Genomic DNA, 27,235 nt, shown 5'->3' on the forward strand with positions numbered 1-27,235 from the left:
TTCACAATATATCTGACACAAACTCTAGATCTCTCCCTTTCTGAAGCACTGCTCTCTTAGTATATCCGTTCATTTTCTCTTCTATGTCCTTGTTCATTCCATATTCTAAAAAAAAAAGAGAGAATTGGTGACAGTCTTATTTTGGGTAAAATAGCTTCTAGGTCATGTGCAATTTATGGAATTTCAGACTACTTTGCGAATTTTTGATTATAATTAGGCAAATAATGTCTGGTATTGTGCAAGACTGAATTTTAGGGAAACAAATGTTGCTGAATTTCATGTCACTCTCTTCAAATATCCGGTGCTCATTAGGTATCCCTTTTAGCCTTTGTTCTCTGGTGATACATTTATTGCTCAATTTTAGGGTTCTCGTAATCTCGTTCGCTTCTTATAAGTGTCATCTCTCTGTTTTGGAGTGTTTCTCAACTTTCTTCGGTGCTTTTTTATGTTCTTCAGGTTGCTTAGTTGATTTAGTGGTAAATTTTTTAGGTTTCTCACCTTAAGGTATTCTTAGATTAGAAATCAAAGTGTGTAGTCTCTGGATATTTCTCATATATTTTCATTAAAAACCCTATAAAAATTTCCAGTCTTTATTGGACACATGTGACATGCTTAAATCTTATCCGAAATGGAATGAATACTTGAGCTCTGATGACGAGTAGTTAATGGATGTGGTATAGTTGAACATCATAATTTATGTAATCTATGCAAAGATATGAATATTTGTTGACATGTGTTCTTCAATCTTTTAGTATTATATGAATGTGCCTATGAATGTTTTTAACTACTCTTTGTATTTACAGGACTTACATTTCCCATGCACTTGGTGTATACCATCAAAACAAGTGATATCCTGCATCTTAGAGGTAAATATCTTTTCATTAGTGTGGCTTACTAGAACGATCAATAGTTATACTGGCAATCCACGTAACATGAATGCTGCTTTCCTTGATTTTGTTCTAATGTATTTATCTAGGACTACCTCTATTGCTTTCTTTCTTTTTTTCTTTTTTTCTTGTTCTCTGTTTTTTTTTACATTGGACCCACATTATAGGTTGCTAAATATGTTAAGTTTGCTAATGAAACCTTTGATGACTTCTTCTAATGTCTTATGGTGTAATGCTGTCTAGAGGTGCGACATATACCTTGCTATAAGTCTAACCTCATTGGGTTATTAAACATCATATAATGACTTTTACTTGATTTCCTAAGACACGCATGTGACAAATTCTGGAACTAACTCTCTATGTTGAATTTGAACATGTTGATATGGGAATTTGTTCATCAATACTGTAGTGACATGGTTGAAAACACTGACCATATGGAGATTTTAATCAGACAACATTTAACAAACGTTTACATTTAGCCCGCTGTTAGTTTTATCCACTGCAATGTTCAATTGACATATCATCCTAAAATGAAATGGACTAAGCTCTTGAATCATGAGAAAGAAGAAAAGTGCTTACTGTTAGCTCTAGGTTGAATCTTTTTTATTTAGTGTCCATTATCTTTGAGACATGAGAGGCTGTGGTCTTTATAAATGATTTGCGAGTGTGTGCTGAATTCCATTAAAGTGCTCTTTAGTTTTAATATTTTTTTGTCTCCTTTATCTTTTGACGGATTAAAGGCTTTGGTCATTTTAAACGAGTAATTAGCTGAAATATTTTTGTTGCAGGCATCAAGGACGCCGCTATATTTATTCTTGTAGAACCGTGCTGGGATAAGAGTTGCTAAGGTAAATTTTGAAGCTTAGCAGAATAAAAATGGAAATCTTTGTTTACTTCTTTATGTTTCAAGAAGAAATACGTACTATCTCCTCTTTTCCTTTCTGTAATGTTAGAAAATACTTTATGATCCTAAATAGATAGCTGCACATATTCATGCTATCTGATGCACTGTGTAATGTGTTTGTGCAATATTAAGATGTCAGCTTGGTAAAATGAATCGATCGTATTTGTTATTATTGTACTAATATAATTGTGGTATTTGTTATTATTGTACTAATATAATTGTGTTATTTTAGTCATCCTGTCGCCATTCTACAAGCAAGACATCATGTAGTATCTTTGTTTTAGGTCTTTAACCATATTTGGAGGGTAATTTATTTCTTTTATCGCATGTGAAAGTAAATATTGCTTTAATTATGGCTTCATGCCGATGCAATGTATAGTACTTCACTGTACCAACCCTACAACAATTTTTTTTCATAGGTTTATTTGTAGATAGATATTTTACTAAATTTTAACTATAACAGAAAAGTTAGCATTCTTTCTGATTTCTAAAATGTCTATTATTGGCAGATTTTAACTTTCTCCCAATTCCTACAAAGCCCTCCCCGTTTCAAAATGAAATAACTAAAATTTGGATACGATGCTAGAAATTAAGCACATAAGCTAAGATATTCTACAATTTTTTTTTATGTTTGTGTGTAGACGGAAACACTTTAATATTTAGATACAAAGACCAAGTTTCCATATGAAAAAAAGTGTAGTACACCAGGAATCTTTGTATTTGAGTGTGAAGCAACTTTTGTCATGAAACTTGAGGTTGCCAAACTATGATTTGATAGGAATTCAGTTTATATTTCCCAATTTATAATGTTAAGAAGTGTTTTGGAATTCTTAATACTTCAAAGGAAAAAAAAACTTTATGCTTGATTTCAAGATTTTGTATCCTTTCTAATTTGAGGTAGATTGTGAATAGCAACAATCTAAGGAAAACTCTCTTAATATTATTTGTGTGGCACTTTGCTTGGCTGACTTACAAGTCTGTCTAAAAAGCTTTCTCCTTAGCTTTTATTTTAAGCCTATCTATTATTTTAAGCTCTTATCTACATGGCATTTTTTTCTTCGTTTTACAATATTTTTCAAGTATCTTTAAATGAGTTTCATAGATAACTTTCTATCCCCGGGGTGTCGAAGAACAGAAACAATCACAGTTATCTTCCTTAAAGCTCTTTCTATCTTCTTCTTTTTCCCTTTTGTATCTTTTTCTCTTCAAGGAAAAGCATTGAAAATACACACTACTAATTTCTTGGTATGGCATTGTCAAAAATATCCGTTTAGGGGATGATTACCCATTAAAAAAATAGGAGGAAATGCCTTTTCCTTATTTTTTTTCTTGAAGGAGCTTATTGTTGTCTACTCTATTTTTCTACCATTCTTTGCTATTTGGTGCCTTCAGAGAAATGCTTTTATTTCTGGATCAGTTATGCTTTGTGTGGTTTTCGTCTAGCTCAACTGGAGATTCACTTCATACTTCATGAATTGTGTTGTTGTTTAATTTATAAATGAACTTGTGACTTCTTAAAAAAAATTCAGTTGTCTAAATTGGTAAACATTGCAAGTACTACAAACTTTTGTCAAATGTGGACTTAACAAATGTAGGCAAAATTTACAAAAGACTGTATTTCTCAAATCTTAGATCCTTCGTTTCAATCAAACGAAGGGAAAATCCTCTTTTAACTACTATTTCCAAGTTATACAAGCTGCATTTGCATCTTTTCCTTCTTGAAGTGCAGGGTTGAGAGCGGTTACGTATTTTTGGCATTCATTCTTAATTTTGATAAGTGCTTCTATATATTTGACATAACCTATTTTCTGCATCTAATGTAATGCTGCAAAAGCTTCTTTCTTAAAACCTGGATTTGGTTATTTCTTGCTTTACAATTTCTTTATCTGCACTTCTTTGTCATCTGATTGGTCATATCATGTATCTCTTGTTTTAATCGTCCCTCATGCTTCTGGTCCTTCCTTTTATATAGAAAAGTATTCTGTATTTATTTATTCAACCTTTTATCTCTTTTTATGTACTAAGAACTCTCTCTTTCAGTTTTACTTTCAACTTTACAGCTTTACATGTTTCTATGTTATACAGTAGTGAGAATCTTCTAAATTTTATCCTTTCAGACATAAAGTGTAAAACCATTCTTACATGGAATTGTTGCTGAGATGGATTTTTTTTAATCCATAATTACTTATTGATCTTGTTACAAGAAATGGTTGTAGATCTAGATGGAACCATTGCTCGATGCAAGATTAATTAGGGTGGGAGCTTGCGTTCAAGAGAAACTGCAGTAAACAGAGAATAGAAAGAACTTCCTCTCTTACAGAAATTCTTGAAGCAGTCAGCCCCTCTACGTAGTGATGTAGTGAGCCTAATTCTGTTATACGGAATAGAAGTACCTACAATTTTTTCTCAGTTGATGAAGTCCTGTTATCTGTTCTTTTCAAAAACTACTGACTCATTTGGAATAAGAACTTGGAGGTGTATTTGGCAGAGCAAAGCACACCAGAGTTAATTTTTTTGGAGTGAACTACATGTCATAATGACCTAACTCGAGCAAACCTCCCACATGCTGGTGAAATCATATGCTTAAGATGTTACGTGTGCTTAGAGGAAGCTGAAGTCCATTTTTTCTTCCATGTACCATTATTTCTTATCTTTATTGCATGCTCTTGGATTTATAGAAGTCACCACAGTTGGATGGGCAAGAATATAAAGAACATCTCAAAAATGTATGAAATACAATTCCGACCTGCATTTCTTTAGTTTAATGTGCAAAAAAACTTTGTATTACCTACCAAAAGAAAATCATTAAACTCTTGAGATTATGTTGAGCAAGTGATTATATTTTTTCAGGGAAGTTGACCCATCACATGTTTCCTGCACTTTGTTGTTGTAAACTTCCAATTTTGGTTCTGATCACCGTAAGAGATTACCTATTTGCAATGTGAATATTTCGTTAATCCTTTCTATGTTATAGCAGTTCTTCAATTTGGCGTCTTTTGTTGGGCAAAAGAAGGCAAATAACCATCCCACTTTGGAAAAGAAATATGCATAGCTACACAGAAATAACATAAAATCTGAACAGTTCTAAAATCTTATTCACAATTTGCAACGTTAGGCCCGCAAGTGCGGGCCTGCCTCATCTAGTGGTATGAATACATCGGTTGCTAGCTGCATTGCCCTATTTTTTAGCCGATTTTTTGCTACTGTATTCATGAATACAGTAGCTCGAATATATCGAATACAATACCATAACAACTGCAAGGTAGCTACGAAAAGTAATTATGTATATAGTAGCTATAAGAAATTAATAGCCACTTAACAATAGTTATTTATGAAAATTGTTGCTAAAGAAACTACGGAGGGCCCATTTCAGAGAGGGGCTACCCATTTCAGTTGTGAAAGTCCGCCTCGTTTTGGTTGAAGGATGGTGTATTTTTACCCCCTTAAATCTGAATTCGTGATAAATTCCATTTCTGTTCTTCTTTTTTCTTTTCACATAGTTCAGTAATTCTGTTTCCTTTCACATATTGAAATTTGAAGGAAAAAAAAAAAGAAAAACGCAAGTACGCAACTAAGGATAAATAAGATTATTTTGGTATTACCAGTTAAGGAAAAAAAAATCACCTTAGCGAAGGAACCGGGTCGAAACTTATACCCATTGTTATTCTCCAACTTGGCAATACTCTTCTCCTTACTTATTCTAGAAAATAAACCGAAGGAAGAATCAATTTATGAGTACTATTTATCTTTGATTCGTGTGTATTAAAAATCACTAAAGTGAAGAGCTTTCAAATTGGGCCAAAGCTGAGTTCTTCTTCCAATCAAGGTAATCTCATGCCTCAGTTTCTTAGTTCTATGGTAGAATTCGTGCTAGGTTTTCTGATTGAAGCATTTTTTAACTTTTGATTTTGGGATTTTGAAGAATTAATTTCGTATTTGTTAATTTATGATTGGAATTTTGGTATTTAGTATTGATTTTGGTCTTATTCCTGATCTTTTGATTTTTCGAACCTTTCTTGTATTCAATGGCAACTGCTGGGTTTTGGTTCAAAGAAAAAAGAGAGTGCTTTTTGTCCAATTGGAATGCTCTTTGTGTTTATACATGATAGTAAATGGTTTTAGCTTTGAATTACTACTTGAGGTCTTCTCCTTCTTGTTCTTCACTGATCCATATTCAAATTTCCCTACACATTTCTGCTTAATTCAAGTTTACTGAGCTACATGATCTATATGTACATACTAAGTTAGCCCATCTGTTTTTTATAGATTAATTGAGGTGTGTTCAAGCTAATTCGAACTGTAGAGTTCTAAAAGAAAGTGTAAATAAACTTACATAGTCTCTGTGTGTGTATTCATGAAGTTACAATGTCTCACAAAACCCTAGATTCATGTCACGCCATTGAATCCTGTACATCCATTCTTGGATGCCCTTTCAGCTTCAAATCCAAACCCCTAGATTCTGATTCCCCAAAACCCTACTCTACATAATCCCGCGGGCTTCAAACTAGGCGCCAATGTCCAGCTGACCGAGCCACCTCCTTTCCCATTTAAGCCTTTGACACTCTATATGATAGTGATCGCTGTTTATCGCTTATAACAAAAGGAAAAATCTCGGTTTGATAGTGGCTAGGGGGGGGGGGGTCCTGCTCCGTTTCGGGGAGGCGCAGTGTTTGGTGTGGGACCCGTCACCATTGTTGCTCTGTTGGAACTTCTGCAGCTTATGGGACTTGCTCGGATTTCCTGTAGCTGTTGGGACTGATTCATGTGGATAGTTGTTTGTGAATGGAGATTTGAATTTGGTTTGGATGTAGTGAGATTAAGAGGAATTCGAAGTGGGAGAAGGAAGGTGGGTTTGTTGAGAGAGAATTTTAATGGTTCGTTTGTGCAAATTCGGGATTTCGAGAATTAATCACGATATGGGAGTTTGGACTTTGGATATGGTAATGAGTTTGATGAAGAAGAGGATGATCAGAGGCTCTCCATCTGGGGCAACTGGAGGTATACCCTGCAATCTGCATTTGGCAATCCATTGTGGTGAATTATGCAATAAGCTTTAATCCCAAACTAGTTGGGGTCGTTTAATGAATCTGTGTATCCATTTAGCTTCATTTGGGTCCGTTGAGTTGATTGTTCTATTATACTACTTAAATTTCCTTGAAGTATTTGTCTTTTGAGACAAGCATTTAAATGGTCAATCTGCAAAAAAAATATAAATAGAAAAGAGAGGAGGAAGTGCTTAATCTGTTTTAGTCTAGTCAATATTAATTCAATGCAAGTATGTCATTGAAATGTGAAATCTTTGGCTCAAGTGGGTTTTTGGGTGATATTGTGGGATCTCTTGACTCTGTTAAAATGGACACTGTATAGGCTAATGTAGTTATAAGAGTTAGTCCTACTACTTCGGAAAAAATTAAACAATTAGTGAATTAAAATTTTCTGTCAGAAAGGTCAGTTTCATCCTGTCCCAAGCTTAGACGGCTGCATTGTAGCCTCTGAAATAGCATGTAAATAGCTCCTCTTTAAGGGTGTACGGCAGTCTGATCCACTCCTTCAGCATATATATATATATATATATATATATATATATATAATGGAAGTTATTGCCTTTTCTGTAAATTTCTTATCGTTCACTATTATGAAATATGGGTTCCATTACCACCTAACTGAGTTTGTATCACTGCCTAAAGATAGTGCTTTTAGTGATATTATCCAACTACAGAATATTGCAGGTTTTAATTAATGTATGGATAATTTGGATTGTGATCTGTTTTATTTTGTGTTTCTGATGTTTTATTTTGTGCTTCCTACTTGTCAAAAATGTTATTTTTTGTGTTCCCTATTTATTTGAAGTGCTAATTTGCTGCCTTTATAAAACCCTCTTGTTATCTTGTTCTGTTTCCTACTAGTGCTATTGGCTTTGTTAAATGCAGAAGTTAATCTCTTCGAAATGAATAAGATTTCGTTGGCTTCTTTATTTGATTTTGATGTGTTTCTAGTGTCGGGTTTGTCGTTCTGAGCAGTGATTTTTCAGGTTGTAGATTTGGATTCCTCTTTGCGTTTTTTCTTTCTTTTTTGAAATTTTGTTTCCCTTAATTTCTCCTGCGACTAAGCAACTTATGTTTTGCAACTTAAAAGTTATATAGCCTTTGACTTGTGTTCATTCAGAGTTCATATAATACACATAATTTAGATATTCGTTGTCTCTGAAATACTAGCTAATTATGTCCCTAACTTAAGTAGAGGTCTTCAGTTATTCAGACTCTACACCTACGATAGCCTTCTAGACATTCTACCTTGTATAGACCTCCTTTATCATAAACTATTTTCATTGGACCTTGTTTACAGGGGCAAAGAGCTAATTGGTTTTGCATCATAGATAAAATCAGTAGTGAGTGAAGACTTGAAATGGAGCTTGACCTCGATTCGTTTTTGGAGTCACATGCTGATGACGACGACGATGATCACTTACTACATCATCGCACTGTTGATGAAATTCTCCTCAACCACTCCTCCTCCTCCTCTTCTTCTTCACCTTCTCCTCCTTCTTCGCCATCTGCTGCACATGGACACAATTATCTAGATCGTCGCAGTCGCTCTGTAGACTCGTCTTCCCAATCTACAGGGCCAAGAGCTGAGTCAATTAGTAGCAAACAATCCAGTGAATTTTCTTCACCACCGGTAGGCCAGAGTGTGTTGCCACCATTTTTTAACGGGGTCATCAGATCAAATTCAAAGCCCGGGGATGCCTTGGCTGCGGCAGTCGCTGCATCACGCTCCATTCCTGCACCTCGTGCAGCAGCCATCAAATCCAGAAGAGCAAGCTCTGCAGTGTTGCAAAGGGCTTTGGAAAGTGATGCATCGCCTTCCATAGCTCCTCCAACCCGTAATGAAACCAACGTTTCGGACAAAAATCTTAATACGTTTGGGCGCTCAGGGTTTTTACACGAGATTGGTTCTGAGAATATTGACTTGGAAGTTGACAGTAAGGATCAGTTTCAAGCTGCTCAAGCTCAACTAAGTGATATGGACGAGACTAGTAGGGAGGTTTCTACAGTGGATGCAGGTCAGGATAATACGAGCTTTGCTGGAGATGATGTTTCTGAGATGGAAGAATTTTCAAATAAAAGTAATTTGAAGGAAGCTCCAAATTATACTGGAACTCTAGTGGAATTTCCTACTAGAACTGAAAAAGACTTGATTTTTAATGAGAGGTCTGGGTTGGATGAGATTGAAGATAGGCAAGTTCAATCTTTATCTGGAGGTGAAGATAATGTTGCAAGTGCTGATAGCAGTGAAGAAGCTGCTACAAATCAGATACTCTCTTCTCCAGTTTATGGAAGTCTTTCTGACGAAGATTCGACTGAAAAGGATGGTGCTAAACATGAGCTTGAGAATGTAATTTCTCAATCTAAAGAGGAGGATATCAGTTCCCATGGAGATGAAAACGATTCTCTAAATGATGCTGCAAGTATCATTGAGGAGTTAGTTCTACAAGGGGAAAGTATGAGGGATAGTACAACGCCTCTGAAAAAATATCACTCTGCCTTGAAGCCCCTAGAATTGGCTGAGGAAGCTGAAAAGAAGCAGGCCTTCACGGCTATGCACTTGGAAGAGGGTGCTGCTGCTCAACCAATGAGGCTTGATGGAGTTCATAGGGGTTCTAATGTCTTGGGTTACTTTGATGTAGATGATAACAACACTATTAGTCAAACCCTGTTATCTCAAGCTTTCAGGCGAGAACATGGATCTTCGCAGGTCTTGGCTGTTCACCTCAACTACATTGCTGTGGGAATGTCCAGAGGATCGATTCTTGTGATGCCAAGCAGATACTCTCCACATCATGCTGATGACATGGATGCTAAGGTTTGTTTTTGTGCTAATTAGCTCTGTGCACCAGTACCTTATTACAGTGACTGACCACATTCTGAGTTAGGTTTCAACAAAAAGTATTGGTCTATTCCAAAATATATTATTCTTTCTTTCTTCTTTGAACTTATGTGAATTTAATTTAACAAATATTTAGCTATATGCACTTCTGAGAAGGAAATTACTCATTGCTTATTGTAGAATCTCTGTATCTGTATTGTGTATATTTACTTGTTACTTAAAGTTAAAGCTTTTAGATGCTACTGAATTATTAAATATGTTTCTTTCTGATGGCAGAAATGTCTATATATTTCAGATGTTGATTTTTGGGTTGCCGAGAGATAGACCTCAAGTCCCTGTAACTTCCTTGAGCTTTAATCAGCAAGGGGACTTGCTCTTTGCAGGATATGGTGATGGGCATTATACTGTATGGGATGTGCAAAGGGCCTCTGTGCTTAAAGTTGTCACTGAACATAAAGCTCCAGTGGTGCACCTTTTATATTTAGGGCAGGATTCTCAAGTTACTCGTCAGTTTAATGTGCTCAGCGGTGATACTAAAGGTGTAGTTAAGTTTAGCCGGTTTAAAGTGCTTCCCTTGATCAACATGATCTCCCTTTCAAAGTCACAGGTAAAAATATCCTTTTCATGTTTCTCAACTGACATGAATAACGTGAATGGCTAGATTGAATAATATACTTTAATACATTTAATCAGGAAATACTAACGGAAAACAATAGCACTACAATATGTGCTGTGCCACTACTATCTGGTGAAAGTTATGGAGGTGCAATGATGGCTTCTCTAGATGGAGGCAACCCTTCTTTGATTGAGGAAGGTGTGGTCATATTTGGCACACACCAATATGCTCTCGTGGTATGAAGTTTTTAGAAGATTCATTTCCTTGGAAGGACCTCACAATCTCCTCAAAACCCAAAATCTTTTTAAATGATCAGTTTAACCTTCATTCCTACTTCTTGCTCAGGACTATTGTTTCATTGTCTATTGCAGGCAAAAATAAGCCCCACGTTTAAAGTTTATGCTAAAATTGCACGCTCTGATGGTGTTAGGGAGGGTTCAATGCCATATGCTGCTTGGAAGAAATGTATGGGATCACTTATTTCTTCAGTTGTTATGTGTGAATTTCGCCTATGGTTACTTTGCATTGAGGCTTGCTAAGATTGTTTTTCTTGCAGCAGAAAGTATGTCCATTGAAACATCAGAAAATGTTTCACTGCTTGCAATTGCTTGGGATCGAAGAGTTCAGGTGGCTAAGCTGGTGAAATCAGAGCTAAAAGTTTGTTGGAAATGGACTACAGATAGCTCAGCAGTTGGGCTGGCATGGTTGGATGAACAGGTGTATAAATTTCTTGGTGCTTTATCAGGAACTTACTTTTTTTGTCATTTATCTGCAATATGTGGCGTACTTGCATTTAGTTTTTGACAGAAGTACAAAGATTACAAGGGTCTTTTACTTGTCCAGATTTTGGTAATTCTCACGGCAACTGGACGACTTTGTTTGTTTTCAAAAGATGGGAACTTGATCCACCAGAGAAGTTTCGCTATGGATGGATCTTGTGGAGATGATCTCATGTCATACCATGCCTACTTCAGCAATGCTTTTGGAAACCCTGAGAAAGCGCATCACAATTGTTTAGGTGTCAGGGGGGCAACGTTGTACATTCTGCGGCCATCCCAGCTTGTTGTTTCACGCCTTCTTTCCTGGAAGGAACGAATAGAGGTTTTGCATAAAGGAGGTGACTGGACGAGTGCGCTGAACATGGCAATGTCTCTTTATGATGGTCGAGCACAAGCAGTTATTGACCTTCCAAGTAATTTGGATGATGTTCAGAAGACTCTTATACCATATCTTGTACAGTTGCTGCTGTCATATGTAGATGAGGTATTCTCCTACATAGCAGTGGCATCTGGCAACCAACATGGGCAGTCAGGCCAATCAAATGAATCTAAGTACGACGCTGACTTTGTGGATCCTGATATTAAGGAGCAGTACACTGTGGTTGGTGGTGTTTCCGTTGAATTCTGTCTTCATATCAAGAGACTTGATGTTCTATTTGATGAAATTTTTCCGAAGTTTGATGCTGTGAATCACAAGGGTATGTTGCAATGTGTTTAGACTTCAACTTCCTGCAGTATGTCTCATGTCAACTATTTGCAAGCTTGCTTCTGCGTTTGATGCCTCCTTGATGAAAAAGAAAATTGCTTATCATAACAAAACTGTAAAATATTGGTGATGCCTCCAGTACCATAGTGAATGAACTAGGTTAACGATTTATGAGGAACTGATTATAATAGGGTGAGCATATTGTTAAGCAGAGAGTTTGAATCGAAGGGACAAACCATAGTTTGAATGAACAATTATTTCACGTCTGTTTGGTAACTTTTTCTTTCTCCCCCAGTCCCCTCCTCTCTCCTGCCTACTAAACTCTGGAACTCAACTTTCTGCCTATGTTGCTCGGACTCTCCAAAAATGTCGTTGGGTGTGTGTCGGATCCTCCAAAAGTAATGCATTTTTGGAGGATCCGACACGGGTGTGGCAGCATTTTGGAGAGTCCGCGCAACATAGCTTTCTGTAGTAACTGACATCCAATATGTTAGAAAACCTACAATATCCATTTTTCTGGCCGTATAAAACAAATTTTCCAGAAACTAGTTATATATGGATAAGAAAAATAAGGAAAACTGATGCATATTGGAGCCCCAGCGGATTGGCCTAGTAGTCCCTGGTCTGACAACCTTGAAAGTTCAATTTCTGACAGAGGTTCTCATCTGCTTAAGACTTAGCCGGCAAAGTTACCGGTTCCTGTGCTGGTGGAGTTGTGCTGGTGGGAGTTAGTAGGTACATGAAAGATTAGTTGGTCTGCTCAGGCTAGTTTGGACACCACTGTTATTAGAAAAGGTATTAGAATAGAGACGTTTAACAGATTGTTATTTAATCCTTTAATTCCATTCGTGTTCCCCTAATTGAAGTCTGGGCTTTTACTCTTCTTATTCTGCTTCAATTTGCAACATGTGTTATCATGATGAAGTTAATAGTCTGTTCAAACTATATGTTTTCATGTACAGATACTTTTTTGGAGCTTCTGGAGCCATATATTTTGAAAGACATGCTAGGATCTTTACCACCTGAGGTATTTCCGTGGTTTTGATTTGTGATGAACTTTTGAATTGGGTTTTTTTTTACAGTCTTATTACTTTACTGTGTCGCTGTTGCACACTTGCTTTGTGGTTCATTTATGAAAGTTTATAATATTGCTGTTGATCTACTTTGATCTGTTATTGCTGAAGATAATGCAAGCACTAGTGGAGCACTACAGCACTAAAGGTTGGTTACAGCGTGTTGAACAGTGTGTCCTCCACATGGACATGTTGTCCCTGGATTTCAATCAGGTATTGCTGCATGTTTTATACCCGTCATTTAAGTTGCTCGGACACAGGGGCGGGTGTCCGATACGGGTGAGGATCCTTCGAGATGTAAATTCTAAGATTCGGGGATACGGATCCTAGTTATGGATATGGGTACGGGGATCCGGCTAAAAATAATTCAAAATAAAAAATAAAAAAATAAAAAAATCTCTAAATTATGAGAAATTTTGTGGAATGCTTACGTATAGCTTGTAAAGTATGGACTTCTTTTTTATTCTCAAATTATAGATAAGTAATGGATTGATTTCCCAGATAAGATATGCTATTTTCTTCAAATTTACCCTAGTTTTGGTCCTGATTTCAGGAATCAAATTGCATCTCGTCTCGAATTTTTCCGTCCGTCGTGATCAAAGTACCCAAAATTGTTTGACCAAATTCGGTACGGATCCCATGCCCACAACCATACTAGTGTCGTGTCGGCACGGATGCGGCACCTAAACTGCCGTGTCGGAGCAACTTAGCCCGTCATGAATGTTTTGGTTAATAAGACAGAAGCGCAAAGGAGATTGTCCTTAAACAGGGAAAATATTGCATATAAAAAGTTGCATGAATGAAATAGAGCTTGCATTATAGGCTTGATCTGCAATTGTTTTTTTCTCTCTTTCCTGTGGATTTGTTGGACTTTAACTGTTAAATTTTAATCTACTTTGTAGATTGTTCGCCTATGCAGGGAGCATAGGCTGCATGGTGCATTGATCTACTTGTTCAACAAAGGTCTTGATGATTTTAGGACTCCTTTGGAAGAGCTCTTTTTAATTTTGCGAGATAGCAAAAGAGAAAGTGCTACTGCTCTTGGGTAAGTTGATAAATGTGTATAATTGTTTGAACATGTCTCATAACTTCTACAAATTTAATGCCCCCATCTAATGTAAATTTCTGCTAAAGTAGGTGATCCGATTCCTAAAGTGTCATCCATATTTTGACATCTTTTGAAATGTACTTGGTGTTTCAAGTAAACAAACTTCACTTTCTTTGTGGAAACAGGTATAAGATGCTCGTTTACCTCAAGTACTGCTTCCAAGGTCTTGCTTTTCCTCCAGGTTGGTCTGCAGTATGCTATATGTAACTTGTACACAATTAAATTTGAGATGGTTTACCGCTTGATAAACTTCTTTTTCTATGCTTGCTTGAACAGTAAACTGCCGATAGTTATTCCTTGCTTTAATAGACTGATAACAGAAGAAAAAGGGTTATATTTTGGGTTTCACTTCCTAGCAACTCTATTATTTTTCTCTATTGTGGTGGTCGATTCTTGTGATATCAGTTAAATTTGAAAGATTTGACGGTTAGTTCAACTGAGGAAATGAGCTAGATTAAAAGAAATATGGAACTGTCAAATATTGTATGCACATGTGATGTTAAAAAATTCAGCTTCACGTATTTTAAGGGCAATTGAATGCATTTGACGTTTCCCTTGTTTGTGTGAGCATCAGAGCCGTCCAGGTGACAATTACTTTGGTTGGTATATGGTTGTGTTGGTTTCTTTTGTTTGAAGAAGTTGAAGTACTTTAAGGAGAAGTTTTTGGATTGATAGTAGTTCACGGAGAAGTTGAAGGATAGGAGCAAGAGATTTTGGGGACGTAAAAAATGGGATAAAGAAGGTGTTAGAGAATCTTGAGAAAGTTAAAAGATGAGAGGAATATTCCCTCAAGACATATGGGGTTATTCTCAAAATCAATTTCCATATTTTCCCACAATATCCACCGTGACATGTTGCATTGCCTATATCCTGTTCTATTTTCATATTTAGTCTTTGAAGACTGGCACAGTAGATCTCCTAATGATATATGCACTTCGTGATCTTGTCCAAGGGAGAAACAAGGAGTGGGGATGGGGAGTTTATGCTGAAGATAATGAAACTTTAATTAAAAGGATTTTTTAGCTATTCTGCATTTCTGCTTTTTTTTTTCTACCGGAGAAGGGCCATATATGCCAGTGAACTATGCGAATTAGGATAGATATGCCCGTCGTTAATAGTTTGACACAGATATGCCCAATCCGTCCAATACTTGCTCATTCATGCCCTTAGTTTAACAGAGCCACTATTTTGTTTTTCTTAACTAATTAATAACCGGACCCAACCAAAATCTGCTGACCCGATCCGTTAGGACTTGACCCACCCTTATTTCAAAGATATTTTTTGATATATTATTTTTGTTTGATTGAGAATTGTGTGATAATCATATTTATTTATTTGAGTAATTTGATAATCGATTTTTTTTGTTATACATCATTTCGGGAAGTAATCCTACTAAAAGTACTACTTGATATTTATTTTATTATTTTAATAATATAATATTCGAACTAGTTTGTGCTTTCTTCAATCACTTTACCATCTATTTTTATTTTTCTCACAATCTATTTGGATTTTTGACCAATACAAATACAAATTAAATAACTCCATATTCACTATAACTTAACCTGATGGGTCCGGTTTTTTTAGATAAGTGATCATTATATGATTGATTATTAGTTTATTGGATTATTTTCTGCATTACAAATTTGTTATGGAATAAGTAATAAATTGTTAAAACAGTGGTGCTTCTTTTCCATTTTTATTAATAAATTATTTCATAACAAGCACCACTGTTAAAACAGTGGTATTTCTTTTCCATTTTTATTAATTAATTATTTTATAACAAATATTATTTCATAGTAAGCACCACCGAGAAAAATAAAAATAGATGGTAAATGATTGAAGAAAGCACAACTAATTCGAATATTATATCATTAAAATAATAAATAAATATCAATTGTTACTTTTAGTAGGATTACTTCCCAAAATGATGTATAACTAAAAAAAATTTGATTATCAAATTACTCAAATAAATAAATATGATTATCACACAGTTTCTCAATCAAACAAAAATAATATATCAAAAAATATCTTTGAAATAATGGTGGGTCGGGTCCTAACAGATTGGGTCAGCAGATTTTGGTTGGGTCCGGTTATTAGTTATTTAAGAAAGATAAAATAGTGGTTCCATTAAACTAAGGGCATGAATGAGCAAGTATTGGACGGATTGGGCATATCTGTGCCAAACTATTAACGACGGGCATATCCGTCATAATTCGCATAGTTCGCTGGCATATATGACCCTTTTCCGTTTTTTCTATATGAGAAAAGTGTATTGAAAAACAGCACAAAGGCTGTGCAGGAGCCATATTTGCAATACAAAACATTAAAAAGATGTGTCGTTGTTCATCTTACAAGGACTCAATAATCTCTATTAAAGGTTGAGCATCTTCTAAAAAGCTTTCTTTACACCAAGTGAAACAGAAATATATAATTCATTTTGATTTTCTGTATTAAATTACCGCTTCCTTCATAGCATCTTGCATTTCTTTCCCTCCATATCGTCCACCATATGCATGCTGGAGTTGTCTTCCACCACTTCTCTCTGCTTCTTGTGTGGACCTTCCTGTGGTACTTTCACACGCTATCTTTTACTTAGCTGTGCTTTTTGTGTTTAGCCTCAAGCAATTGATGATGAACTGTGTTGCAGGGCGTGGAACTCTCCCTCCCACACGTGTGCCGTCTCTTAAAAGAGAGCTTGTGCAATTTTTGTTGGAGGAAGCGAGTTCTCCAAATTCTTCTACAGCAATGTGCTTACCATACAGTGGACCGCACCCAAACCTGCTCTCTCTGTTAGAGCTCGACACAGAGGCCACCTTAGATGTTTTCCGATATGCATTTGTAGAAGGTGGAAACGAAAGTTTCAGTCCAGCATGGAATCCAGCTAATTTAAAGACGGAAACAACTGAAATAGACATTTTAGCTATTGAAGGCGAAAACTTAGTTCAGAAAGTAGTAGATGTTCTTGCTGCCATTCTTGATATGAGTTATTTCCAAACTGGTGGTTCTTTTAACCGTAAAGACGAAAGATGTACCGACATTTGGCCTACAAAGAAAGATATTGAGTACATATTAGATTTTATTTCCTTTTTTATTACCTTTGAAAAAGCTACGGTTTCAAAAGATACCCTTCGTCAAATTCTTGAGTACCTAACACTGGGGAACGAAACTTACCCCAATGTGTCTGGGCGGATTGTTGAAACCTTCAACAGAAGACAGAAGCAACTGACTGCACTGTTAGAAGTTCTGCCAGAGGAAGATTGGGATGCACATTACTTACTGAATTTATGTGAGAGGGGTCAACTGCATCAGGTACTTTTCGTTGTTAACTGTTTCTTTTCCTTTCTCTTCTATCATGTATCATCTAATTCCATTTATTTAAGAGGACATGCTTATTATTTTAGGTCTGCGGCTTAATTCATGCCATCCGACATCAGTATCTTTCTGCTTTGGACAGTTATATGAAAGCTGTTGATGAGCCTATTCTTGCTTTCGTATTTATTGATGGCATGTTGCGGCAACCGAGAGGCAAAGAATCTGATGCTTTTAGATCAGCAGTCATTTCTCGAATCCCAGATCTACTCAAGTTGAACAGGTTGCTATACAATTCCATAAAGCTTGTCCTTCATAGTCAAGCTGGATTTTCATGAGATGAAGTTCAATTCTATGCAAGGGACAAGTTATTTAACCTATTATTTTAAAGGAGAATCACATGGTAATTGAATATCTTTGCTAATTTTGGTATTCTGCAGGGAAGGAACCTTTTTTCTGATTGTCAATCATTTAGGAGAGGAGAAGGATTACATTTTGTCTCAGCTGCGGTCTAATCCTGAAAGTCTTTTCCTTTATCTGAAGACGCTCATTGAAGTTCATTCAACAGGCACCCTAAACTTCTCTTCTCTAAGAAAAGATAATGCTTCAGACTTTCGTGGAAGCAAGAGAGTTATGTCCTCTGAAGTCTACCTGGAAAGCTTGTCTGACTTACCTAAGCTCCTGCAGAATTATCCAATTCACATAACTGATGAAATGACAGAGCTTTATATTGAGGTGAGTATTGTTCTCAACTGAGTAATGTGTACATCGAAACTTGTTCAGGGGCATCTTTTGCTCCTTCGCATGAATATAAGTTACATTTTGCTTTTATTACAGTTACATATTTTCAGCCTTCTGTCACTCTCTCCTGTATATATAAGTTTGGCTTATGTGCTTGTTTGTGCTGTCCTAATGCCAAGTCTTTCCTAGGCGCCCTCCCTTGTTTATTCACATCCTTACTCCTATCCTGTACCTTCCGCAAAATAATTCAACATATTATCAGAAAAGCTGCCTTCGGATGTTCTGAGCAACAGTCAAATGTTGTCTAAACATAGAAGAAAAGTTTGTTTCGTACTGACTTTTTGGTCTGGTACTCATACATTGGTAAAAACGCTCCATATTAGAGGTCTACCCTTTATCCTATATAGGTAAGAGAGCCTTTCTACTTCACTTTCTTTTCTTCAACTTTAGCTTATCGAGCATGAACTTTTCTCCTGATATGCCCTGTCTTGATGGAATACCTCCTCTCTTTTTTTTTTAATCAAGTAATTGGAGTTTCACTGAAAATGCATCAAGAGGATGCTAAAAATTATAGCAGAGAGCAAAAGAGAAAAGCTCCTATATGGTGCTTTGCTGTATGTGGTCTAAGGAGCTCAAAGTCAAAAAACTGATAAAAATTATTAGCATGGAATCTACACCAGCAAAAAACGTTTACAAGGCATCTAGGTTTTAGAATATTTTTTTATAAGGACCATCAAATCATCTGCAATTTCTTTCAGTCCATAAGCACCAAAAAGTGCAAGCTGGTACCATCTGCCATATCTTCCGGATGGACTTACTTTCCACTGCCTCCAACTTCTGTAGGCTTCTTTGATTTGAAAGGGCATTAGCCAGTGTACCCCAAAAGGCAGAAGAACATACTTCATATCTCTCTCGCTATCTGACAGTGAAGTAGGAGGTGACATGTCAGATGCTATAGGCACATATAGCATCTACTGCTGAGAGGATTCTTATCAAATTTTCATGTGTTAAACAACAACCAGATAAGGCTATCCAACTGAAGCAAGCTATTTTGGTAGGATTTTTGACCTTCCACACTATCTTCCATGTCAATCTTCTATGACTCTGCTACTGCTGGACATATTGAAGTAGCATCATTTCACAATAAAAATACCACTGTTACCACAACTCCACCCCAACTTACATCATGAGGGGGTTGACTGTTACTTCTAGCCTTGATAGAAGATTTACTACTTCCTCCAGTTCCCTGTCATGAATATTTCTTCTGAATAGTACGTTCCAGTTGCCTTCTACTCTACAATGACTTACAGCAGCATGTGGGATGAGGGGAAAAGGTATAGGTGCTGGAAATTCCTCTTTTAAAGAGTTATTTCTAAGCCATCTATCTTCCCAGAACCTGGCATATTTACTATGACATATGTTGAATGAGTGTTTTGGCTAAATTCATCCCACAACTAACTGGTGTATTTTCCATGGACCCTCTCTTTTGCCTCCAGCAGATATGATCGACTACTTGTCAGCCTATTTCTTTAGAGCTATCTTAGTTTTATATTCTCAGCCAGTGTTTTATTGCATCTAAATATAGTAATCTAGCGGTTTTGGTACAATCCCCTGCTGTTAGTGATAATAACTACCAGACTGTGTGTTGTAAAGACCAGAGTATATAGCTTTTCTTAAAAGTCTGCTTCAGAATATAGAGCTCTGCAGGACCTTCATGCTTCACAACTAAGGCTTTTAATGAAAGTTGCTTCTTTCCATGTCAAAAAGAAGCCACTTCCATTTAGAGCCTTAGTGTGAAGCATGACTTAGGTCCTGCAGATGCAGTTTAGTCTTATACTGCCATATAAGTCCAATATCTTCCTTATACAATTTCTTTTGTGTAGCTGTTATGTAGGTATGAGCCTAAGTCAGTCCTTGGATTTTTGGAGACTTTTGAAAGCTATAGGGTGGAACGCTGCTTGCGTTTGTGCCAGGAGTATGGAATTGTAGATGCAGCTGCTTTCTTGTTAGAAAGGGTTGGTGACATTGGAAGTGCCCTTTTGCTTGTTATATCTTCACTTAATGAAAAATTCATCCTGCTTGATACTGCTGTTGAAAGTAAACACTGTGATGCAGCTCCCGAGCATTTCAAAGCTATTTTAAGCAAGAAAGAGGTTTGTTTCCTCTAATAATCTTTTATGATAAGGTTTGTCCTGTTAGGTCTAGTCCTTCAACATCTTATTCTCTTGCAGGTCACTGACATACTAGATATTTTGCGTACTTGTATTGGACTGTGCCAGAGAAACAGCCCCCGATTGGACCCTGATGAAGCAGAGAGTCTCTGGTTTCAATTGCTTGATTCGTAAGCCAATTTCCTTTATTTGCTTATTTTCTTGCTTACCTTTACTATTCATGTTCGCCCAGTTTCACTATAACGGGGCTGCAAATGAAAGAGGCAACTGCTTCCCTTCAGGTCACTTGAAATCTTTAGTTCCATTTTTCATTTACTTCGACAGGTTTGTATTCCTGTTGGTAACTTTGCACCTGAACATTGATCTCTTATTTTATGTGAAAATATCAAGATTCTTAATTAGTAATCTCCATTTTTAGCCATTTCACTGAAATCGAAAATAGAAACAAGGTCTTTAACAATATCTAACTACTTAATGTTTTTTCTGTCCATAATAATCTTTTCATTTACCCAATGGATTTCAAATCGCCTGAACAAAAATGGATCCTTACATAAATGTTACCTTCTCAAAAAAAAAAAGGATCCTTACATCACCTGCTTATTGATTCCCTCTTTTTATTCCTGGTACAGTTTTTGTGAGCCTTTGATGGATTCACAGGATCATAGTAAAATAAGGTACAAAGAAGAAGAATGCATGCAAGAAGGTCAGCAGGCTTGCAAAATTCAGTGGAAGGTATCAAAATCTCATAGAAATGCTCACATCCTCAGGAAATTGCTTTCTGTGTTTATCAAAGAGATTGTCGAAGGAATGATTGGATATGTAAGCCTCCCAAGGATCATTCTAAAGCTTCTTTCAGACAATGAGACACAGGAATTTGGTGATTTTAAACCTACTATACTGGGGATGCTTGGAACATATGATTTTGAGAGGCGGATTTTGGTAGGTTTCCTTTTATGTTTCTTCCTCATCTCTCCTATCTTGTGAGTACGGCATGTCAATAAGATTATCATTGAACATCATTCGTTTACTCTATGTAAATTGCTCGTGATGTTTACTCAAATAGGGTTTTCCTTGTTGTTTGGTGTCAATGTATATCCTTTGGCCTACACCTTTTTCTTCATTTAGTTGCAGAAGAATTCCCATATGCTAATCAATGTGTTAAACCCTTCAAGCCTGTGAGTTCTCTCAAGCAAAGATTTTGATTAATTGATGGAAATATGGAAAGGTGAAAAAATAATAAATGTACACTTGTGCATGAGCCATCGAAGTCCGTTTTCTTCCTTTTTTGTTGTTCATTTTAAAGGTTGTATTCTTGCGTTAGTGACATCCTGTGCAAGTAACTCTTTCTGTTGCTTGGATCCCAATTTCAAAATATCTCTAACTTCTATGTAGAAACCTCAATGTGGAAAACTGATTTGCTTCACTACTTGATGTACTTTGTTTGAATAACTTGAGAGGCGGCGGAACCATCAATCCTGACTTCTAATCAGAACAGCTAACTTGAAAAAAAAAATGGTAATTTTCCGTGGAATTAGTTGTTCATATCAGCAAAGTAATACCACTGCATTAAACTTGCCACTTGCCATTTTATCCTGTTAAGGTTTTCAGGGTTTTCCTTTCTTTTTTTTTTTGTGGGGGGGTATGGGGGGTGGGGTGGGGGGGGATGGGGAAATAAGGTCTAGGTCTTCAAGGCTCCACTCTTTTCTGATAAAGGATTTAGACCTGGACTCTTAAAGTAACTTTACCTACCTATGACTCTGTGATTCTTAGTCAAAGCTGTCATGCAGTATTTTCATAGTGACAACTTCCCTACTCTGTTGCAGGACACTGCTAAATCATTGATCGAAGATGATACTTATTCCTCCTTGAGCTTACTTAAGAGAGGAGCTTCTCATGGATTTGCACCGCGGAGCCTCCTATGTTGCATTTGTAACTGTCCCCTCACAAAAGATTTCTCAGCTTCTAGCATTCAAATTTTCAGTTGTGGTCATGCAGTACATCTCCAATGCGAACCTCAGGGAAATGAAGCTTCATGCAAGGGCAACTCAGCTGGATGTCCTATTTGTATGCCAAGAAAGAATTCAGAGAGGTTGAGAAGTAAATCCGTGCTTGTGGAGAATGGATTGGTGAAGACTCTATCAAAATCCCATCAAACACATGGGATGACTGCTCTTCATCCCCATGAGAATGATGGTATCGACAACTTCTATGGACTCCAGTCCATTTCAAGGGTATGCAAATATTTCACTTTGTTATAATTGTGTGGTTGATATTACCATGTGCTTCCCCCTCTTGCACGCACCCCAAAATTTAGGCTCCACTGATCACATGTGAAACTTTTACAGTTTGACCTCCTGCTTAATCTTCAAAAGAACCATCAGTCAATGCAAATAGAGAATATTCCTCAGTTGAGGCTTGCACCACCTGCTGTGTACCATGAAAAGGTTAAGAAAAGAAATGTTCCCTCAGCTGGAGAAAGCAGCAATGGTCTGCCAAAAATGGAGAAACCCAGCAGGAGCAAGCATCTCAGAGATGTAAAACTTAAAGGATCATCTTTAAGATTCCCCCTAAAATCAAACATATTTGGTGAGATTGCTGTTCGCACATGCTTGATCCTTAGATGTGTACCTCTAATTTCTAAAGCTTGTTTAAATGTCTGTAGGAAAAGAGAAGAACATTAAGCTGTGACCAGCTCATGGACGGCCAAGGTTAGGTGATTTTCCTCTCTGGAAGCTACTAATCTGATCATTATTTTCTGGGTTTATCTTCATTAAGCTTGTTGTTATAGCAGAAATTGAATTGGCGAGAGGAACAAACTGTGGCTAGTACTGAGCCTGAGGTTGGATATTAGGATGTGTCTGCTCTGTACATTTGGTATCTGCCCCATTTTATTTATGAGATAGGGGGACAAATGAATTGGAACTGAACTCAGCTTTTGAATTTGATTAAGTTTCTCCGGTGAGCCTTTAAGATAAACTCAAAGTTAATTGTAAAATTTTATCTAATTTTCAACACTAATGAAGTGGTATAGATGATATTTTGGTAGCAAACAGTAAACAGATGGGAGGACATACTATCAACTAATTTTGAGAAAGGAGAACTAAGATTTTTAATTGCATTTGAATTTTAAGATGTTGAATTGGTCAAAATAAAATAGGTTCCCTGAAAGATAATACAAATACTTATCGTCGACACCATGAACTAATATGTTAATTGGTAACAACAATTTCACCAGAATGATTATCGACTTCTCAACGTATGACCTCTCTTAGCCAAGACAAATTTTAGCTAAGCATCTTCGAGCTCCTATATTCAACTGAATTTGATGGATAATGTAGGAACTAAATGGTAAAGATAAGGAGAACTATATCCTAATAGTGGTATTCTATTAAGACACGTTAAGTCATACAGATCTACTATAGCAAGCTTTAGGAAAAATATTGCCACGCAAATGGCTGGATCTTGAATGGGTTTCAAATTTAAATGAAGCGATAAAGATCTATTATGCAAGCTTTAGAGGGATGGTTGGATCTTCAATGAGTTTCATTGGGCCCTACCGCAGAGTAGTGAGAACACTTCCACTATTGAGAAATGGACTGCCTGAAACCTAAACGAACTCCAAAAAGAGAGGATGACAATCACCTTATGGGACTTCTTTGTTTGTTTTTATGTCATTTTCGATGTTAGTTTGAGCTTAATAGTCATAGTAAATGTTTGACACTTGTTATGGTGATGATGGGGGCTCATCATTTTGGTCGGTGAGATTATTAGTGGAAATCTTGAATGTAATGTAAAAAGCATATGGATATCGAGTTGCAGTAGATAGAGCAGTACCGACAACTTACCAGGTACAACTTACCATTGCTGGACTTCTACTGGTTTCCTTTGCTATTTTTGTTCCCAACCTGAGCATAGGAAAAAATAAAGCTTCTAAAAGCAACAATAATTTAATTATATGAAATGGATGAAATGTTTTTGAAGAATAATTTTTAATTAAGCTACGCTAGCACATCAAGATAGAACAGCAGGAAATACAATCTTCTAGCTAACATGTTTGACAAGTTATTCCTAGGATAATATCTTGGGTGAGTCAGAGATCGAGAATCTAGTTAGTGCTATTTGAACTAATTCAAAACAGTGGGGATGCTTAAGTAAAGGACGATGCCGGAAAACAGCCTATAGGAAAGAATATGAAAATAGCAGTTTTAAAAGTTTTCTGGAATGACTTCTAGTAATCACATTACACGTTGCAGTACAATCCAACTTCATCTCTTGAATGAACTTGCCAATTTCATTCCAAATCCATCCATCCATGGACATAGAATTCGTCACTAGACCCTTTCTCTATGAAGGTAGTCACATTTCTATATCTTACTGGTTGATTTTGATCACTCACATACCATATGGCAGCCTTATTTCCAAGCAGCAATATATAGTTGATGTTGATCATTTCATAAGTCCAGAACCTGAAAACATAATTGAACATTTTGCTATGTGACACCGCCATCCTTCTAGTGGTGATATCTCCATCCGCTGATGTCCGGAGTTCCGGCCAAGGCCCGACTTACCTGTGCAACATTACCCCCTACCTGTCGTTGAGTTGTTTTTGGAAAAGGGTCATATTACCCCTCTACTTCCAAATATTATCCTCCGTTTCACTATTCCACTATTAAAACCCCTACTGTTATACTTCGGTCCAAATATACCCCCTATCCGTTAAATAATTTGGTCCCGGCCTAAAAATAGACACGTGGAGTGCTAGGGATTAGTTTAAAGGACCCTTTCATTTTGCCCAAATCAACACCCAAAATTCCCATAACCCGACCCATTTGAACCCATTTAATCACCGAAGAAGGGTCTTCTTCACGAAAGACTTTAGCTTTTCACTCTTTCCCTACATTTCTCGTCCCAAGTGGAGCTGCAGCTTACATTGTTTTCTGAATTAACATCATTTAATTCAACATCCACCACATCGTACTGAAAACTGTCGAAGTCTAAGAAGGACATGTCATCTTCTTCAGAGGAAGAAAGACTAGTGCTTGTGGGGTGGTCTTGTTGAGGTTGGGATGGGTAAAGGCAAAGAAAAATGGTTGAATTGAAATGGATTTTGCTTGGATTTGAAGATAATGATGAGTTCAATGTCCTAAAAATCTTAAGGCTTTCATATCAAGATTTTCACAAAAATTTTCAACTTGAGTTATGCAGAAACCAAATGGTTGAATTGAAATGCTTTTTGCTTTATTCTGCTGGAGAAGGTGTTGGTGCGTCAGCGTGGGTGGTTGCAAAGAGGGTGTGTTGAACTGTGAAATGGAGAAAGAGTTTTTTGAAGAAGTGGATTAATGGGGATTTGTTTTGTCATTTTGAAATTGTTCGAGTTTGGGCTTATGATCAAATTCAAATTTGCTTTTTGCTTTTACTTGTTTTTTTGTTTGAATTAATGGGCTGGGTTAAGAGAGTATTTTAAGGGAGGTAATGGGTCGGGTTATGGAAATTTTGGGTGTTGATTTGGGCAACATGAATGGGTCCTTTAAATAAATGTCTAGCCCTCCGTGTCTATTTTTAGGCTGGGACCGGATTATTTAATGGACAAGGGGTATACTTGGACCAAAGTATACAATTGTAGTTTTTATAGTCGAATAGTGAAACGGAGGGTAAATACGAATAATATTTGAAAGTCGAAGGGTAAATATGACCTTTTTCCTTTTCTACTATATACTTTACATCCCTTCTAAACTTACCAACCTCACTTCTTCCTCTTCCTCGGCCTATTTCTACTATGTACTTCACATCCCTTCTAAACTTACCAACCTCACTTCTTCCTCTTCCTCATCCTTGTAAAGTTTCCCATGCTTCTCTTTCCCTTCATGGAAAAGAGGCAAATTCTTTCTTCTGATATAAACTCAGTTGGCATGTGTAATATTGGAAAATCACTAGAAAAACAGCAAACTTGAGATGATAACGCAGCTTAGGTCAGGAAAAGTGGAAAAGAAAAAGATGGACTTGTGTTTTTTCCCCATTTCTCAGTAACATTTAACCGATAATGATTTTGAGGCATTTCCGTTTCTTCTTATTTTTATATAGTTGGAGAAGGTGACCTTTAAGGATTCAGATCAGTCAACGCAGGATATTAATGAAAACTGTGGAAGCAGTGGCTTTACGTGAAGGCTAGGAAGGTTCTTCTACTTGAATTAATCTCCAACTCTACAATTGAACTTCAGGCCACTCGTCGAATTGAGTGTCCCGAAGTTCGAACTTCAGGACATTATATAGGTGGAGTAGTGTATTCAATGATGGGTGTATCAGTGGTTTTTATGTGTTTTGTGACGCTGTTATGATAAACAATGGAGGCAGACGGATCTGTCATCGAGAAGGTTTAGTGGGAGTAAATGTGAATCTAGCTTGTGACGAGAAAAAACTCATGGTGTGAACATTTGTTACTCGGTTAGTGCTTTTACTAGAGAACTTCTCCTGTTTCTGATTATTTTCTGTTGCATCCTTGCGACACCAAGTAAGTATCCATAACAACTTGGTTGAACAGATCCTGGAATTACCACCGCAAAAAAGTTATTGGACTGGTTTCAGTCTCTTTTTTTCCCGTGAGCTTTCTTGGAGTAAAGCGAACTTTGTCTGTGTGAAACTGTAAGTAGCTCTGTGAGAAAGTTTGATGTTTTGAAGTTTGAAAGAAAGAAGAAAGTAGAAGAAGAATAAAAAGAAGAGGGAAGAAGAAGGTACAGCGGAAGAAGCAGTAGAAGAGTTTTTCGTGTTTGGCAATTTTCAACACATTGCAAATGCTGGATATCTTTTTCACAGCCGTTCTTTTGAAGTGGCTATTGCTGCACTTAGCCCTTGTCACCATGGTTAAGTGATAAAATTAAAATAAGAATGCGTCTGAATTAAATACTGTTAAGTGGTAAAAATGCATGTAAATATACATGATATATTTTGGTGTACAATAGGTGCGAATAAGTTTTCTTTTGTGAGCCATATATAATAGTTAGGCAGCTTTGATTACTTTGATCTGTTACTGTGCTAAAATTGGACGAGTTCATCATCA

At 36.7% G+C, this 27,235-nt stretch overlaps 1 protein-coding gene across 7 annotated transcripts; it reads left to right on the top strand.

The window, feature by feature from the left end:
* LOC109225521 (vacuolar protein sorting-associated protein 8 homolog) lies at nt 1–27,235 on the top strand. 7 transcript variants are annotated; one of them, XM_019390216.1, is made up of 22 exons: nt 1–312; nt 804–866; nt 1,676–1,735; nt 8,137–9,654; nt 9,974–10,285; nt 10,372–10,530; nt 10,666–10,759; nt 10,851–11,011; nt 11,138–11,771; nt 12,742–12,806; nt 12,964–13,065; nt 13,755–13,897; nt 14,086–14,141; nt 16,608–17,269; nt 17,362–17,552; nt 17,710–18,004; nt 19,894–20,163; nt 20,242–20,351; nt 20,811–21,120; nt 22,005–22,412; nt 22,527–22,767; nt 22,844–23,216. In XM_019390216.1, exons 4-22 carry the CDS (start codon nt 8,197–8,199, stop codon nt 22,867–22,869), a joined length of 5,697 nt encoding a protein of 1,898 aa, XP_019245761.1. In that variant the 5' UTR covers nt 1–312; nt 804–866; nt 1,676–1,735; nt 8,137–8,196; the 3' UTR covers nt 22,870–23,216. The 7 variants fall into 7 exon arrangements, with proteins under 7 accessions (XP_019245761.1, XP_019245763.1, XP_019245762.1 ...); XM_019390218.1 differs by lacking the exons at nt 1–312; nt 804–866; nt 1,676–1,735 and adding exons at nt 5,206–5,617; nt 26,263–27,235 and having other exon boundaries at nt 22,844–22,894; XM_019390217.1 differs by lacking the exons at nt 1–312; nt 804–866; nt 1,676–1,735 and adding exons at nt 5,206–5,617; nt 26,263–27,235 and having other exon boundaries at nt 22,844–22,889.

The sequence above is a fragment of the Nicotiana attenuata genome, chromosome 5, assembly GCF_001879085.1.
Source record: "Nicotiana attenuata strain UT chromosome 5, NIATTr2, whole genome shotgun sequence".
Lineage (NCBI taxonomy): Eukaryota > Viridiplantae > Streptophyta > Magnoliopsida > Solanales > Solanaceae > Nicotiana > Nicotiana attenuata.

Bases quoted from the DNA above. Each gene is read 5' to 3' on its own strand.
- LOC109225521 (XM_019390216.1), top strand. From the start codon at position 8,197: ATGGAGCTTGACCTCGATTCGTTTTTGGAGTCACATGCTGATGACGAC. The intron at 13,066-13,754 runs GTATTGCTGCAT...TCTACTTTGTAG, and splicing joins TGTCCCTGGATTTCAATCAG to ATTGTTCGCCTATGCAGGGA. The intron at 14,142-16,607 runs GTTGGTCTGCAG...ACTGTGTTGCAG, and splicing joins AGGTCTTGCTTTTCCTCCAG to GGCGTGGAACTCTCCCTCCC.